At 40.9% G+C, this 19,169-nt stretch overlaps 1 protein-coding gene across 1 annotated transcript in view; it reads left to right on the forward strand.

Annotated features, from left to right (window-relative positions):
• Positions 1 to 19,169, forward strand: part of LOC147725144 (verrucotoxin subunit beta-like) — a 439,166-nt gene that overhangs the window by 283,821 nt on the left and 136,176 nt on the right. The window contains exon 3 of the mRNA XM_086967119.1: positions 1,963 to 2,080. Within this exon, the coding sequence (XP_086823245.1) occupies positions 1,981 to 2,080 (100 nt within the window). The 5' untranslated portion in view covers positions 1,963 to 1,980. The remainder of the gene's footprint in view (positions 1 to 1,962; positions 2,081 to 19,169) is intronic.

Raw genomic sequence — 19,169 nt, forward strand, 5'->3', positions numbered from 1 at the left:
AAGGTCTCAATGTATTAGCCCCTTGCTCATTCCTTGGTTGCTGACAACGAGCAGTCAGGCCTAACATAGGAGACCGGACTCTAAAGCATTTAAAAACACCAATACATCAAATAACTAAGACACAACACGCAATAAAAGTCCCCTTCCAATTTATAGTTCATAGAAATATTTCTATGAACAAATAGACACTAAAACAACAAAGATCCAATGCAGGGAACCGAAGATATGAATTTTTAAAGATTAACTACTTTGTAGTGCTTAAAACCTGTAGCGCCTGTCTGGTATATTTGGTTGCGCTTGATGGGACAAAGTCAAAGTATGAGGCTGACTGCGATGAAGCCCTGATTGGGTACACTAAGCGGGCGGCCCTGGTCAAAACTTTACCTTCACACTTAGGAAGAAACTTTCTAAGTCGCTCAACCCTCCACAGCAGCCCAAATTTGCGCAGGATTAGCCAGCTTGACATTCTGCAAGGCCTCTGACAAATCCTAGAAGTCTGGAGCTCCTGAGATTTCAGCGGGATGAAACTGAAATCCTGGCCTGGTCGCGGTTGAAGGTAGTGACTCTTGAGGTCAAGTCGGTCACCTCAAGCAACTTTTTCACAAAAGTTCTCCAAACTCCAGTAGGTGCTTCTTGAAGGTCTCCTTGCAGATTCAAAATGTCCAAAACGCCAATCTCCTAGACAGTACCTGGGATGTCTGGTCTGCAATCCAAAAGCTGGATTCTGACTTACTGAAGAGAAAGTTCTATAACTTCTCTTCTGTACTAGTTCTAATAAATCAAAGAGTTACAAGTTATTGCATTTATCAATACCAAAAGTGTATGTCTTTTATTGATAGCTTCTCCTTTCCTAGCAATGGTTATACCTAAATAAATTATTGCAATGTTAGCCTATGGAACTAAGGGCCAGATTTTGGTAAATTCAATTTTGCGAGTCCTTAATAGCGATTTTTACCGAATCGCTATTAAGGACTCGCAAAACTGAATGTAGGTAGTAATCGCAAAAATGTTTGCGATTCCTTAATATTCCTTGATTGCAAATCGCAAACTGAGATGCGCAATCAAGGAATATCATACATTCCTAAGGGTCAAGAGGCCCATAGGAATGAATAAGATTTGCGCCCGCAATTTGCGAGTAAACAAGATGCACTCGCAAATTCCGGGCGCAATTTCAAGGGTGCAAGGGTTCTAAAAGGACACCCTGTTGCACCCCTAAAATGTGCATGTGTGCACATGTGGCGCACATACATGCCACATGGCACTTTAAAAAAAGCTAAAATGTGCTTTTATTAAAGGAAATCGCTAATTACCACCAACTTGAAGTTGGTGGTAATTAGCGATTCCTTACGGCTAAAGTGCACTTTCTTTTGTGCAACTTACATTTTACAATTTGTGATTCCTTAAATGCAATCAAAAAACAAGGACAGGTATTGTGAGTGAATTACATAGTGAAGCCTAACTAGCATCACTGCATATTACTCCACATTCCTACGTTAAAGTTCAGCAGTATTGAATTGCACTGATTATTTTTTTTTTCTAAAATCCATAACTTCAGTTATATGTATCAGATTTTTGTGCCTAAATTATTTTAAAAAGCGACTTCATGTTTATAAATTGGTGTCAGATTTCCTTTGAGTCTTGTCAATTATTTATTTTCCATGTTGTTACTCTGAAATGCGTAACACATGCTGCTTTAGTAAAGCCTGACTGCTCTTTGCCACACTACCAGGAATGAGCTAAGGATTTATTATTATGAATCGATGGACCATCCTTGGGGTATTGTGAGAGTTTGACATAGGGCAGCCTAATCAGCATCACTGCATAATACTCCACTTCCCTACAGAAATGATTTTAGAACTGTCTAAATCAGCATGACCACCAGGCAAAACCAGATTGTAGGTTTGAATATGTGCAATAAAAGGAGATTAGATTAATCCATGTGTGTGTTTTTATGTATTTTAGCCTGATCTCTGACGAAAGATGGCAGCTGAAGCTTCTTCCGTAATTAAATTAGCCGCACTTGGCCGGCCCCTTCAGCTTGGCATGCTGTACGACTGCCGCAGTGATGCCATGATCCCAGGTAAAGGAAAGTGTGACACCATTAGGGTTTAAGTAAATGAGGTTCAACCCTTTAGGGGGTGGGGAAGAAAGAGAAAGAAAGAGAGAGTCATTCTTTATCATTCACGTTGTCTTTCTCACTCTTTAGAACTCACTCTTTCTTTGCTCAGTGTTCCAGGTTCGCTAAACAAAATATAAAGACATACATCAACACAATGAAATTAAAGTCTTACTTAGGCTAACAGTAGCCATTTATTTACATGTTTTCATGGTGACTCAGACATGTTTTGACAGGCTTCAAATAAAGGTGTTAGAGTTGTGAGAATGTCGTGAAAGCAGACCCCCCTTACCTTAGGGTACCGCAAAGCTGATTTACAAGTGCACCCAATAATGTCACTGAGGAATAGCTTGATCTTTGCTGCTGCAGATATAAACTTCTTGGGAAAAAAAGAAGGTCCTTCAATTTCGGCGAAATTTTAAATTGTATTTGCCTTAGTGTTTAATTGAGGGACCCCCACATTAGATGATAAAAACAATATATCTTGCTCATGTACAATCCATGTTTTAAATTCATGGATTTCAAATAAAAAAATGGCACTAAGTAACATAACAGAAGGTGACATCACTCATTCGCTAATCTGGTGACATCACAGGAAGCACTGTGAGGAGTCACTTGCCACTGTGGTTCCTACTTACAGAGTCCAGCTTAGCTTGGCTCTTGCGATGCTGGATCCAGCATCAGCTTCCAAGATCTACATGCCTCAGAACTCAAAGGAGCTCTCAGGAGAGTAAGGGAAAGAAGCCCTTATGAATATAAATGTATGAAACTGTTCAATACACCTATAAGTGGTTTGAACATGCACCTCTTCTTCATGAGTCACCATCATGACTCACAAAATGTCAGACCCTCCACCCTCCATTTGAGAAATTAGCATATTTTTTTTGTGGGGGGGGGGCTGATCTTGGCAGCTAGCCTGCAGATGTCTGTAAACCCTTGTTCTAGAGACCATTCAAAGATCAAAATAAAAAATGAGTCAAATCCTAATGGATGCTAGACTTTTTTCTCCTGTCATCGAAATCAGATTTGCAAATCCATATCAAGGTGCACGGACCAGAACAGAGACGTTGTAAGGCACTGGCAAAGTGGGCTCTGACCAGGACCCCACCTTCTGTAGTGTAGTTCCTATATTCCCAATAGGCTCTGCGCATTGGTATAACATAAACAATAGTTTAGACGTAGGACTGAGGTCGACTAGGTCTCTATTGAATATGTTAGACTTAATTGTGTGTGCCAGCTAGCTCAGAGGCCACTAGAAACTTTCTCGAGTAAACACGAAGGTGTTTAGCTTTCCTGAATAGACAAGAAGGGATTAGCTTCTGGCAACCATATAACATGACAATTTTGCTCCCTCCAGAATAAGGAGTATATCTCCAGAGTCGCAAAAACAATAGATAGCTATTTTACTTAGTCAATCGTGCATGCTTCGTTTCACCAGAAATGCAGAGAAATAGAGAGACGGGCGTTTTCACTAAAAGGGTTATTTATTGAGCAGTCTTCTTTCTCATGCAAGAGAAATGAATTGCCACAATTGCAATACTTGTTATAAAGTAAAGTGCGTACAGTAAAAGGAGTATTATGAAATAATACTGTAAAAGCATTTATATGGTTTCTAAGCCACAAGATACTTAAAATGGATAAAATACATACAATGATAAAATAATGACTAAACGTACTCAACTGGTGTTTCTAAGATACGCCAACCCCAGTGTACCTAACCTAAGCCTAGTACGTGGGAAGGAGTAGATGAGTTACAGTTTTTGCCAAGAATCTGAATCAAGAAATCTCTATGGGTCTAATCAGCTCCGTACCTTGGGTATAGAATGAAGGAGGTCTTGTATCTCTCTCTCAGGACTCGATCTCCCAGCAACCCGCAAGGGTGACCGGAAAACACTGGAGCTGGATTTCTCGGCAGGAGAAAAGACAGCGTCTCTCTCAGTGCGTCAGCAGGGAGGGTCGGCTTCCTTCGGCACTCGCATCAGTAGGGCGTCGGGCAAGTAGATAGCCGATCAGCTCCAAACCAGCGCGTGTTGCTTAAGGCAGATGTTGGTATATTTATACCTGGAAGGTGCCGAGTTTGACGTAAGGTTGGACATAAGATGTCACTAAGAACTGGCAGTTCTTTCAAGACTCTCAGGAGTTCTAGCACAAATCAAAACAGAAGCAGGGGGAATTCCCGGGCTGCTGGAGGCTTGTTTTGTTTAAGAACGCGTTGTGCTTTCTAGGAGTCTATGGGAGTAGCCTTGCCGTATTTGGACTGCATTGGCTATGACTTAATATGGATATGATTCTCATGCCTTTATAAGGATATGATTTGTTATAACCACATAAGGGCCTAAATCGGTATTGTCTTAACTAGGGTCCTGGATACATTCACAACACCCACTCCACGTATAATGTCCATCATTACTAAATACTAAGCAATACTAAACATATAACGATGCATGTGTTTTTCAGCCCACCCCAAAATACATAGTTAGCATTTGAAATGGTATATACACGAAAAAATGAGTATAATACTGTACGCTTTTAGTAAGCAGTGGTGTCATTCAGATAATGCATATTTTGTACATTTCGATTGTTGACTGAATGAATCATGAGATTTACATTTATGAAATGGTTCTTAATACAGAAGAGAAGGTCAAGACCATTTCATCACATATTTATACAAGACTGTACATGTGCTAGAGGCTAAGTCAAAATATTGTCTCTGGGGATTTTAAAATGAGAAATCTTGTTCTCTAAGAATAGGTCTACTTTAAGCAGAGTATCATGTGCCAAAAAAAAAAGGTAAATATTTTGAGAACTGGAGAAAAATAATTTCGTTTCTGGGAAGAAAAATAGTTCCAATGTTTTTTAGAAGTTCTGTTTATCAAAACTGAAAGCCGAATTCAGAGTTCAGGGAGCGCTGTGTGCTCGTTATTTCAAAAGTTATTCTAGTTGTTAGGAGAGAACATTAATTCAGATAGGCTGGTAAAAAAATTTGTCTACAACAGTAGGTGAAAGTTGGGCCAGGCCCGAAAAAGTAGAAATAGTGCATATGTGTGAAGCATTGCCATGATCGGTGTTCAGATCAGCAATGGTCACGGAAGGTTGTACCTGTGTGCCGCTTTCATCTCATACCTCACCGCCACCTAATCGTAATGGTGAGGTCTCAACGAATGCCGTCATCAGAAATGGTAGCCGCTGGGGACAACACGTTGCATGAGCATGACGTCTAGCACGCATTCTTCTCCGCATAGCAGGCATCGTAGAACGGGTAAGATGCAATCTTGCCAGATTGGTCTGAATGAAAGAAACCAGGTAGTATTCAGATCTCGTAGTCGAGCCAAGCCGAGGACTTTAGTGATCCGTTCTCGGTATTGTACTGCTAGGATCGTGTCTTCCATTGTAGCCTGGGTTTTGTCTGTGACTTGACTTGCCATATCGGAGCAGAAGGAACAAAAATAAGATTCCTGCTACGAGTCCCAAGAAGAGAGGCAGGCCGCCGAACACAGAATGCACGAAATTCGGGAAGATGCCAAGAACTGCTTCAAAGGGTGCTAACAGTCCCGAAAAAATTGTCTTAAATACATGTGCGATGCCGCTGGTATCAGACATGTTTAAGATTTGGCTTAACATTTCTACGAAACGTACGGGGCAATTTGTCGATAATAATGCATGTATCTCTGCAGCTGTCCTTGCAACTTGCAGGTCATACGTTTCTCTAGACGAGGTTAAAGGCACAGTTGTTTGTAAAAGAATAGACTTCATTCTGCTTAAAGTATCAATTCGAATAGAAGAGATATTCAAAGAAGGCCATATTGCCGCCTTCATGTCTGGTTTGCTGTTTAGATACAATACTTGCATACAACAAGTGACCATGGAAGTAATGCTCACAAGATAGGCTTTTCCTGGCACCATGCCACAACAGCTGTGGTCACTTATTAGAACGTAGCTGCCGTTGGAAAGCTGTCTGAAAAAAGGCTCTATCTGTGTAGCAGGGGTGCCGTGCAGGTGACATGAAAGGTTATTTGATGAACCTTCGCAGGCTCCATGCAAGTTAATTCCTTGACACATAAGTGTACCGCCTAGTGATTTTTTACAGTTGTTACCACTAAGAAATACCTCTTTCTGGCCCCCACTCCAACATCTATGTGTATAAGGTAAATTCCATGTTGACTTGATGTATCCTTTACCCAATCTTTCATACAGGCCTGCTGGTATATACTTTTGGCAGTATTGAAACTGAAAAGTTGTTATTGGGATTGTAATGGTGCCATGCATTATCCATTCAATGACCGGTCGTTCTGACATTGTCAATGGTAATTTTTCGAGTTTTTCAATGCTCAGCACCGTATAGTCTGCCCCTCTTTGTGCCAAAGAGATTTGTTTATCAGTAAGGTTAAACATAGAAAATAATGACGTTGTGTTGATTAGACACCATGGCACATTGCCTGAACGCAAATTTTGTAACGTCCAGCCTAACTGTACAATAGAACGTAATTGGGACTGGCCATGTTGTAACATTAGCATATCCTGTTCTATTATATCAATTGCAGATGATACAATGCTGTCCAGTAAATAAATTCTGGCGGACAGAGTCGTTAACCCATTGTCCACTACAGAAAGTAATTTTTCCAAATTAATACGATCAATTTCTCTTATTTTTTCTGCAGTTTCAATTTGTGTTACTTTCCAAGCTTCATTATAAGCGGCGTATATACCGGCGTATATGAAACGTTTTTGACGCTGTTTGCAAGGTCCCAGTAAGAAATCTCGCAAGTCAGCACCTTCTTTAAGTAAAGTTAAGTGTTGATTAATTTCAGGCAGTGTGGATTTCTGTAGCCATTCGAGGCAGAGTTTTCCTACACTATAGGTTGTTATTATCCCTGGATGTTGCCTCTGGGAATATCTTGGGTCTGGCCTATTCTGTTTGAACACCCTGTACTTTGTTCAGGAATCTATCTTGACAGTTACTAGTGTCTGTGGGCAAGATCAACCATTTTTTTCAATCAGGATTTGTTCTGTTTTGTTTTAAAATTTGGGATACGTCTATCTCCACTTCTGTAGAGCTATTACTATCAGGTATGGGTTTTGGTATAGACGGTTTGTTTAAATCTTTTATCTTGGCTAGACCAAGACAGGTTGTTTGTTGAATGGTAACATTCAGGAACATTATTTGTTCTGGGATCATGCTCTGAATAATGATTCTAAACCTTGTACCTGCCATTCTTTTGTACCCCAGACAGTTTTTGTCTCAATGTTGTTTTTCCGAAAATTCAAAACCAAATGTAGACATTTTTTCATAAAATTTTTCAGAATAAATCAGTTTAGTGTTTGTCAACATGTTTTTCATTCCTGTTTTATTCATAACTTTAAAATAAAACGTTTCTGGATCAGTGATATTAAACCCTGAGAAGTATGGGAATTTCTCATAAAATGTTTTCGAACTGCCTTTTGGCGGAGTTGGACAATGTTCCCATTGATTATAACTGAAAACATTTCTAGGATTATCAGATTTATGCAAATAATGATGCACAGCAATAATCATGTTCTGTAAATTTTGCTGACATTTCTAAATCTGACATCATATTATTAATATTTTCAAAGTCGCAATCATCAGAGAAAGTACTATGTGATACAAAGTCACTTAAGGATATCTTGAACTGGTGTGGATATTTAAAGAGTTCAACCGGGCCATAGATTTCGTAATCAGTATTGTCCCATGCTACACCACCAGGTATAGGAATGGCTGTGATGTTCACTGATGATAGTTCTCTTTTTTCAATGTGAGAGGATCTGTGAGGTTTTAGAACCAAGTTGATGTTCTGACTTGCTGTGTCCACTGAACTGTATTTTCCATCAATCATTCTTCCCAAGCTTAAAACTAAGATGAGACAGAGCAGGAGGAAAAGTACACCTAACACAATCCACAGTTCAATCCATGGTGAAATCAAATATGTTTCTCCAAGTTGATGAAAGAGTTCTGTAATCTTGTTTTTGAAAGTTTTGTTTGCTGGCTTGTCTTCATGTTCACTTGGATCATCAGAAAAGTCATCGAAATTGATAAAGTAGCCGGATGCAGTTCTGTCAATTGTTTGGATGGCATCAGGATTGTTATTAATCTTTGTAGTTGCTTCTTCCTTTTTCATATTGGTATAGTCCGAGGCTACATCATTGTAGACAGGTGTTTCTTGACGAACTGTTGCAATTTGGGTTTCAAGAGGCACAAGTTCCATGGCTTTGTTGCATAGTCCTTTTTTATTCACTGCAGGTTTATCGAATGTGATTAGTCTCTCAGTTTGAACCTCTTGGAATGTTGCAAGGTTTGGTCTTCTGCTACTTCTTGGGAGTCCACTGGGCCTACTACTTATGATTGGCCACATGGTTGTGGTTTTACCAGGTCGATTGATACAACTCGGTTCTCCTTTTTACCAGCAAGGGGCGGTAGTACTACTGATCTTGTTCCGCTGATAGCTAAGACAGGTACTGCTTTTCTGTAAGAAGGCCCAAATTCCTTCTTCACTGCAATATTCTCTCTGACCAGATCCCCAATCTTTGGAATCCAGACAGATCTTGCTGGGACAGGTGGTTTCTCTTCAGTGGCCGTTGGCTTTAGCTTTGTGTTACTTAGACTTCTTCTCGTTTCATTCAAGTCCTGTAAACAGCCAAACGATCTTTGATATCAAAAGCTTTTTGTTCCACCACTGAAGTCTGACAATCGAGGTCTTCGATAATCATTCTTGTACCAAACAAAAGTTCATACGGAATGATTCCACCCAGAGAATTTCTTGGCAGATTGTTAAGACTACGTTGGACACTTATTAGCTGTTTGACCCACCCATCACCCGAACCTAATACCCTCGCTGTTATAGATTGCTTTATGTCACAGTTTTTTCCCTCCACTACCGCATTTCCCTCAGGATGGAATGGACTAGAGTACCGCAATGCAATGCCCATGCTGGCCATGGCCTCCTTGTAAGCTCGAGAGCTAAACGCAAGACCCTGGTCTGAATGTAGCATGCCAATTGCGTATGTGCTGATAAAGACTCGTAAATCTTTTATAACAGTTCTGGCGTCAGCCGAGCGCTGGGGCCACATCCAAATGAATCTCGTCTTAATATTCATGGGATCGCATTTGTCCGGTTGGATGCCTGCGTGTAGATAGTCTAATGCTGTCTAATTGAGGTGTCTGGGCTGGTCTTACTGTGCCAGTGTCAGATATCTGGTCCGGTTCATAACTGCGATCTCTATTGCAGTCCTGACACTCCATTGCAAAGTTATACACTTGCACGCTCATTACCGGCCACCAGTATCGTGATTGCAATTCTATTAGAGATTTCAGGATCTCTTGGTGCCTTAGACCCAATCCCATGTGTGCTTCTTGAATCAAGAAGACTCTCCGGTTCTTGTTTGGAATTACTCTATCCCCCACTCCAGGGATTTGAGCAAAAGGAACAGAGTTTGCATCAATTATGTATGTATTTCCGAGTAGATAATTCAGAGGTAACGCCGCATAATTGCCTTCCATGGAGGCTTTTACTGCAAGCAGCGTTTCACCATCTATTTGTTTTTTAGAACGCTTTTTTGTAGCTACGGAAGCCAGATGACCAGCTGCCGCTGTGGCTTTATTAGCCAATGAATTCCCTGCAACGTGAACGCCATCACGTTGAAGACTCTGCGTATGTATCACGTGAGTCTTTTGTAGTTCTTTCTGCAAAAGAACTACCTGTTCCCACAGTTTATGTTTTATTGTGCCACCTCTTTCATGTTTGTAACCATTTTCAATCCAGGTCTGCATGCAATTATTGTAAGATTCGACGCAGTAATGCGAATTGCACACTATTAGTGTGGAGAATTCGCGATCTGCATTTTCAAGCGCCATCTTCAATGTTCGTAGTTCAGCTCGCTGAGCTGTACAGTTTCCAAATGATTCAGTTTTAGTGACCATTGGTCTGAATTCACCTAAACGCCTGTGACCTTTAACAATCGCGCACGCTGAATTGTAAACCTTTTTATCCACAATATAGTGTTGCGCAAATCTATCTGCGTATATTACACAGGTATACTGTTCCAGAGGCAGAATTTCGATTGACAAGAGGACATTCTTGTTCGTATTCTAGATGTTCTAGCTTTTTCATTTTGGGATCAAATGCGTGTATCACGTCAGTTGTATCAAGAGAATTAACCCATTGTATCCATTTTGGATCTAATGAAATAGCATTTCGAATGCTCGGTCTTGTTGCTGCTTCAAGGGCTGATACTGCTGTTAAAACAGATATCCTCTTCCCATGAGCTAGGGCTTTTTCTTTTGCTACAGCCGTTTGAACCGCATTTAGAATTTTTTCAGTAGAACTGTATTTCATTTCAGCTTGTGTGTACAAGTGTGATTTGTAGGGTATTGGTACTGTTTCTCCCTCATTAGAGGTCAGGTATGTAAATCCGCATCTTCCTGGGATGACTCGGATTACAAGGTTGCGTTCGTTTGCAGTTTTGTTTTAGTTAACATGTCTGTTTGTAATGATCGTAAAATTTCTGTGTGTTTCTGAGTCCAATTAATTGGTTTGAAATCCGGTTTTATTAATTTGTAGAGTAGTTTAACCCTCTCTGCATAATTTAGAATATAAGTTCTTCCGAGGTTCAGGAAACCTAGAATTGATTGTACGTTTTTCAGCGTTTCTGGAGCTCGGAGTACTGCACACTTTTCTAAGAAGTTGTCTGCTAGGCTTTTGCCTTCACTTGATAATTCATATCCTAAAAATAGGACAGTCTGGTGGGCAATTTGTGACTTTTTAAAGTTAAATTTGTACCCTTCAGATGCGAACCCAAGTATGATGGTATTCACTCTTTTCAAGTGTGTCTCCAGGTCATTGTCTGTAAGATAGATGTCATCGACATAGGATAATGCCTCATCATCATATATTTGTAGTAACTCTGTTACGCTGGCTGAAAATAATCCTGGGCTATTCTTGAATCCCTGTGGGAGCCGACAAAATTGCTTTGGGCCCCCATGCTGGAGAAAGCGGTCAAATACCTGCTTTCTGGTGCAATGTTTTGACAGAAAAAAACATTTGAAATATCTAATGTCGTTTTATATTTTTTGCGCACGATATTATTCATTAGTGCTGCACTGTGTGAGTTTTGTACTGCAAATGTTTTGCAACAAGAGTTTAGGTGTCTGTAGTCCAAAAGTAGACAATATGAATTGTCTGGCTTGGAGACAGGAAACAAAGGATTGTTCATTTGTGAGGTGCATGTTTCAATCACCCCCTGGTACTCAAGTTGATCTAAGATCTCCCTGACTTATTTTTTAGCTTCTTGCTTGACAGGATACTGCCTCTGTGCAGTATGTTGATGTTTTAACTGGATTTTATGGTGAGGAGAATCCTCATCCCATCCTACATGATTTTTATATAATGCAGGGGCTTGGGCCACTGCCCATTTTCTGGCATATGTGTATTTTTTATGAATTGGAATGTGATTTGAGAAGGCAGGCATAATCATTTCTTCGCCATGTGGACACTCCGTGACAAACTCTGGTGGCCAGTCTTTTTCTGCTAGAAGGACATCATAACCTTTAGATAGGTTCTCCCAGAAAAGACCTCTTATTTTCCTAGTTTTGTCCCCCTCGAATACATGATTAAACAACTACTGCCTAAACCACGAATCACTTAACCACGAAGGCTAAACAACGATCAATTGCAAACAACTACATTTTTTACAACGAGTTCCTAAACCACGAACAAATCCACCTCGTGCCTTGCCAATAGATGGCACTATTGTGATAATACTTCCTTGTGTTAAGCAAAATGACCAACTGAGAAGAACTAATGAGAAGAAGGCAGCTGATGATAATCTTCCGGGAAGGACAAGCAAGTCTACATGGATGAATGAGAAAAAAAGAGAAGAATGTGAAGTCTGCCTGTAAGAACGTGTTAAAACGTATCCTGCATCAATAAAAACACATCCTGCATCAATTACGTATTCTGCATCAGCTCACTCAGCTCATTTTCAGTCTCTCTCCTTCTTCTCACTCTGTCTCTAATTTCCAGTCTATTATGATTTTCATCAGGGACTGGATGAACCATAACCATCTGAAGTTGAACCCGGACAAAACCGAGTTGGTTCTCACAGGTGGTTCTTCCAGTCCCTGGAACTCTTTATTTTGGCCCTCTTCTTTTGGTCCTCCCCCCACTCCCTCCTCCACAGTTAAAACCCTGGGCATCAAAATGAATAACCAACTCACTTTACATTCACAAATTAGTTCTGTTGTCTCTTCTTGTTTCCTCACTCTTCGTACAATTCGCACTGTCTCTCGTTTTTTTTCCCCCCTGGCACTTAAACTGATCATGTCCGCTCTGGTGGTTTCCCGGCTGGACTACGCTAATGCCCTGTACAACGGCATCCCAGCGTACAGCCTGCGGAAGCTCCAGATGGTTCAGAACCAAGCGGCTCGATTGGTGTACGGTCTTCCGCGCTTCCATCATTCAACACCCCTCTTAAAGGAGCTCCATTGGCTTCCTGTTAGGGAACGTTCCCTTTTCAAAATCGGCTGTATGGTTTTTCAGGCCCGCCAGGGTTCTGCCCACGCTTTTATTTCCTCCCTGATCAAAGAATATGTCCCTGCCAGAGAGCTTCGCTCATCGTCCAAATCTCTTCTGCTAATCCCACGCTACAAACGTAAAAAGTGGGGAGGGGCCAATTTTTCAACTTTGGCTCCTACTTTTTGGAATTCCCTCCCTGACCACCTTCGATTTGCTTCGCATTACTCCTCTTTCCGTAAAGATCTTAAAACTTTTCTGTTCAAACAGGCTTACTCTTTGTAAAGTTGCTCTATTTATCTCTCTGCACCAGCTATTCTCGGTTCCGATCTGCTAAACATTGCCTCCATAGCGCCAAGAAACCGCAGGGTGAACGTAGCGCTTTACAAATATTTTAAATTCAAATTCAAATTCAAATTCTGCATCAATCACATCGTTTAATAACTTTTTAAAATCCTGGACTATCCACCCATCATGCACGTTTTCACAGTTTTTTTAATACTAATGGCATATCACAAATTTGATCTGACCTTGCAATTCCTCTTAATCGTTTTATGTTTTAAAAAGTGCAAAACGTAATCAGCTACATGTGCCCCAACTCAAACACCTTTGCATACTATCACTCCAAATGCATGGTAACCGCCTACCTATAAGCCTGTTCCCTTTGACTACTCCCAAACCGACCTGAACAATCTACTCTACGGACTCACAGAAACTCCTCTTTCTGTCTGATTAATTGCATCATACGAATGGCGTCTCGCTCGTGTAAACAAATAAAATGCACTTTTAAAACCAAAAAATCGTCTCAATACATCCCACAGCCATCTTAAGATATTGTAATCACAATTCATGCACAGCTTATTTCTCAAAGCCAGTGATGGAATGATTGATGGGAAATGTCTTGGCAGATACGTGCCACGCATTACCTAGCTGGCAGGATGAAGGGGGCGAAATCGTGTCAGGTCAGAAGGAGGGGAGGGGAGAGACTCGTGGTTAGGGAAAGTCGTGGTTAAGGAAAGTCGTGGTTATGGAAAGTCGTGGTTCAGGATTCGCTGTTCTGGTAAGTCGTTATTAAAAATTTGTTGTTAAGGATGTTTCCCATCCCCCTCTATACGTTATAATATTTCATATAGTTTATGGGGCACGCTAACTCTGGTGTCTGCAGTTTCCACTTGAATGTATTCATTCGTGTCCACTGTCTCCAGAACATTCATCAGGATCTTGCGAGCTATGGTCACTTCTGCTGCGCTGTCTAGGATTGTTTGGGCCCACTCTCCGTTCTTGAGTTGTGTCCTCAGGATCCTCGGCATGTTTTACTTTAATACTGGCTACCTTCTTTTTGGGAAATTGTAATTTTTTACTTTGATGAGCAGGTTCTTTGTCTTTGGACTTGACGCGCTCTTCTTTATGTTCTGACCGTCCTCTTCTTTCCGATTTCTGTGAGGAAGTCTGAAAAGATCGAGAGGGACGTGTATCAATATCTTGATATCTGTCAGGTTTTCTCAAATTATCCCTATTTCTAAGGTTGTATCTTTTTTCAGAGGGCTCCCGTTGTGGAGACTTGCCCCCTTTTCTGGAGATCTCCGTTGGGGAGACCTTCCTCTGGTCTGGAAATGTTTTTCTCTGGGAGTGGTTTGCTTATTACCCTCCCACCTCTTCTTTTGAGTTATTAAGTTATTTTTAATGAAAGTCTTTTCAGGATTTTCTGTTAGTTGTGGTTTTAGTGGTTTACCACCTAAACTGTCTCTACCTAATTCTTCATAGGATTTTTCAATTATTCTGGCAAGTTCAAAAGGTTGATCTGCTATATCTGTTTCTTTTAATTTCTGGCGGTAGGTTGTACCGTCAATTGTCAAATGAACTAATTGTCTATATGCATTTGTTAATTCTTTTATTTGAACTAAAAGTTCTTCGCTTGACATTTTTTCAATGTCAGGATTTGGTGTATAGATGGCTAGAACCGGCCATGTGGCTCCTGGTCTACCTAGTGGACCGAGCCTGGTAATGTGATTTTGATGTTTTAGGGCGCCATTGAACCAGAGCTCATGCTCTTGGTAAGTTAGTGGAATTTCAACTTCCTCGAAAGGGGTGTATTCCGCTGGAGGTTCCCCTGCTTTGTAGTAGTGGAACTTGTGTGCTACAGCATTTGCTGCTGGAAAAGTTATCCATGAATAGAATACCTCTGTTTGCCGATATTCATGTGCCTTGACAACAAATATGACTGTACCATCTCTTGATGATACTCTATTTTCTATAAGTTTTATAGTTAAGGTTTTCCTTACATTTACCGGGATGAGTATTGCATACGGTTGATCTTGTTGGAGACTTGTGTCTTCCGTCAAAAGAGCTGCTAGTCTAGCTCTCTCCCTTTCGTCGTCACGCTCTGACATTTTGCTGACAGAAAGTTTGCAGTGCCAGATTCAAGGAAACAAAGATTAGGTGCACAATATTTTGGAACACTGTATCCTTCAACGTTGACTAAACCGAAAACTAATACATAGGAATCTCTTCCTACTAAGTTTTGGCGGATATTAACCTTTTACCCACTCCAGACATCTATCTGAGTTTTTACGGAGAAAGGGGTCTGTGTGAAAAGCACGACTGAGTTACTCTAGTATCTAGCGTTAAATTATCGCCTTACCAAACGTTGGGCGCCATGTAGTGTAGTTCCTATATTCCCAATAGGCTCTGCGCATTGGAATAACATAAACGATAGTTTAGACGTAGGACTGAGGTCGACTAGGTCTCTATTGAATATGTTAGACTTAATTGTGTGTGCCAGCTAGCTCAGAGGCCACTAGAAACTTTCTCGAGTAAACAAGAAGGTGTTTATCTTTCCTGAATAGACAAGAAGGGATTAGCTTCTGACAACCATATAACATGACAACTTTGCTCCCTCCAGAATAAGGAGTATATCTCCAGAGTCGCGGAACCAATAGATAGCTATTTTACTCAGTCAATCGTCCATGCTTCATTTCACCAGAAGTGCAGAGAAATAGAGAGACGGGCGTTTTCAATAAAAGGGTTATTTATTGAGGAGTCTTCTTTCTCATGCAAGAGAAATGAATTGCCACAATTGCAATACTTGTTATAAAGTAAAGTGCGTACAGTAAAAGGAGTATTATGAAATAATACTGTGAAAGCATTTATATGGTTTCTAAGCCATAAGATACTTAAAATGGATAAAATACATACAATGATAAAATAATGACTAAACGTACTCAACTGGTGTTTCTAAGATACGCCTACCCCAGTGTACTTAACCTAAGCCTAGTACGTGGGAAGGAGTAGATGAGTTACAGTTTTTGCCAAGAATCTGAATCAAGAATTCTCTATGGGTCTTATCAGCTCCGTACCTTGGGTATAGAATGAAGGAGGTCTTGTATCTCTCTCTCAGGACTCGATCTCCCAGCAACCCGCAAGGGTGACCGGAAAACACTGGAGCTGGATTTCTCGGCAGGAGAAAAGACAGCGTTTCTCTCAGTGCATCAGCAGGGAGGGTCTGCTTCCTTCGGCACTCGCATCAGCAGGGCGTCGGGCAAGTAGATAGCCGATCTGCTCCAAACCATTGTGTGTTGCTTAAGGCAGATGTTGGTATATTTATACCTGGAAGGTGCCGAGTTTGACGTAAGGCTGGACATAAGACGTCACTAAGAACTGGCAGTTCTTTCAGGACTCTCAGGAGTTCTAGGACAAATCAAAACAGAAGCAGGGGGAATTCCCGGGCTGATGGAGGCTTGGTTTGTTTAAGAACGAGTTGTGCTTTCTAGGAGTCTATGGGAGTAGCCTTGCCGTATTTGGACTGCATTGGCTATGACTTAATATGGATATGATTCTTATGCCTGTATAAGGATATGATTTGTTATATCCACATAAGGGCATAAATCGGGAATGTCTTAATTAGGGTCCTAGATACATTCACAACACTTCAAAGTGGACCCCTCATGAAACTTTCTGGAGATCTTCTACACTATCTAGAGTTTTAATAAAAAAAATCTGTTTACTTACTTTCTTTTTTTGAGCCAGCCCAGGCTGTCTGGCCAGTCCAGCTTCTGCCTGAAAGAAAAAGAATCTTACAGAAAATACCTATTTTATTCTGGTTTAATTTAGCAAGCATGCTAACCCCTGCAAAGTGCATATGCACAAACTTGCTGCACTGGCCTTTTGTTTATATGCGGCATCTGGACACTTAGGGGCAGATTTAGAAACCTTCCACGCAACGCAGCAAGACAACTTGGGGACAGTGCGTGAATGCCCAATATTTACTAGTATATCTCGCGTTCCTGCTCTCTCTCTGTGGTGGCACAATGAGTGCTGCTTAGTGCCAATGCAGGTACCCGTGCACAATGGTGCAAGGGTGCGTGTGTTACAGACAGGATTTGATTGTGCAGGAAGGGAAACCTGTAAAAAAGTAAAACGATCCAAGTGGTTCAAAAGTATTTATTCCAGCAAAGAGCAGCACAGCAACAGGGCACAACTGACCAGCAGTGAGGAGCAGTGCAACTGCCTCAATTGCCTGGCACCAGCCACAAGGTTCCAGGTGGAACTGGTACTCACATTGTAAGATGCACAGAACAGTGTGGAAATGAGGGGAAAGGATAAAATAACAAACATTGAAAATGCAAATACAACATACCTCCCTTTTTCCAGATACAGATAAGGAAGGTGGAGCATGCCAAAGTTATTTAATGACATCTGACAATCTTTGAGGAAAGTGTCTAATGCGATCTGACACTTTGACCCTAGAAACAACAGTGTCTTCAGCAATTATGTGAGACTCAGAAGATGAGTTTTGCATGCATCCTTGATTGGGTCTTAAACAAGAATATTCTGTTGTGTCACCCACCATATTTGACCCAATAGGACATTTGGCATTACGCTTAACATTCCACAACTTACCATCTTGTGTGATGACACTGTTATCAAAGATTTTAACAATCTTCATAGCTTTGCTAAATCTGTCTAAGCATTTGCTGGTGAAACCAGGTTTCCTAATTCTAACCCAATCACCAATCTTAAAACTATGTGATTTAGTTTTCCATTTGCAGTCATACCACATCTTTGTTTTGAGCTGCTTGGCTTCCACCCTTTGCGCAGCACCACTCATCATCTCATCCAAAAAGGCATTGCTCCTGCACGTCTCCTTAAACCACCATGGACACATTTTGGAAGCAGGATCTCTTCCTTTTAGACGGTGGAATGGACTAATATCTGTTGTAGTATGGGGCGTGATTCGATATAACCAAAGCCTTTCTCTTAATGATTTTCTCCAATCTCCTCCTAAGTTGATCACATCAGACAAATAACACTCTATTAAAGCGTTCGAATAGGCCATTTTCATGCAGTTCGTAAACTGAGGGAGTGTGATGTCTAATATTGTGAGATGTAAGGAAATTTTCCATTTCAATGGATGTGAGCTGCACTCCATTGTCAGGCACGAGGACAGAGGGACAACCCTCTCTGGAAAAGATCGCTTTAAAAAATTCTATAACCTTGTTGGTGGTGGAGTTTGGCACCAATTTCACTTCCGGACACTTTAAATGATAATCAACAAGTAAAACGCATAGCGAGAATCATGCGATAAACCCATAAATTGGCCAGAAATGTAAAAAAAACTACTTTTTCCAAGGTTCATCTGGCCACTTTGAATTTTTTAAAGGTGGCACATTAAGTCTCATAATTTTCTCACTACCCATACATACATTACATTCTCTGACGATACGATCAACCATGCGATCCAAAGCTGGCTACCCAAAAAAATTTCTAACCAACCGTTTCATGGCAGACATGCCAGGGTAAGATTTGTGTGCCAGCTCCAAAATCAAGTTTTGCACTCTGAAAGGTGGCACACATTTCCCATTTTTGTACATCAGTTCCCCCTCTAACTCTAGTTCATCAGCCACTTTGAACATAGGCATGACTTCGGCAGACAAATTCTTCTTTTCTGGCCATCCCTTCAATATGTACTCCTTAATGGTCTGCCATAAAATATCTTCCTTTTCACTGAGTCTCCAGGACTCCTCAGAAATACCCTCAAAATCACCAGAAACAACATCTTGAATAGTAGTAACAACCTCAGAGTCACCAGTTACCTTGACACGGAAGGCGAGACATGAAATCGGCCATGACATTTATCTTACCAGGTACACACTCTGTTTTAAAACAATACTCTTGCAGCCTGGAAGTGAGTCTTGCAATGCGGTCAGTGGAATTCCATCCTCCACCTGGGGATAAGAAGTTGACAAAGGTCTTATGGTCTTTCCTCAAAATGAATTTTCTTCACCAGACATAATTATGATAATGCTCCATCGCCCAAACACAGGCCAACAGTTCCTTTGTAGTTACGGCATATCTAAGTTTTGTCTCATTCAAAGTGCTGGAAGCAAAACACACATTCCATTTATCCTTACCACACCTCTGTGATAAAACTCCTCAAATTCCAGACAAACTTGCATCAACTGTAATGACACAGTCCTCGTTCATGCAGAAAAGGTTTGAGCGTGGGAACCTTAAGAATATCTCTTTTGATG

Source organism: Lissotriton vulgaris, chromosome 4_1 (assembly GCF_964263255.1).
Source record: "Lissotriton vulgaris chromosome 4_1, aLisVul1.2, whole genome shotgun sequence".
NCBI lineage: Eukaryota > Metazoa > Chordata > Amphibia > Caudata > Salamandridae > Lissotriton > Lissotriton vulgaris.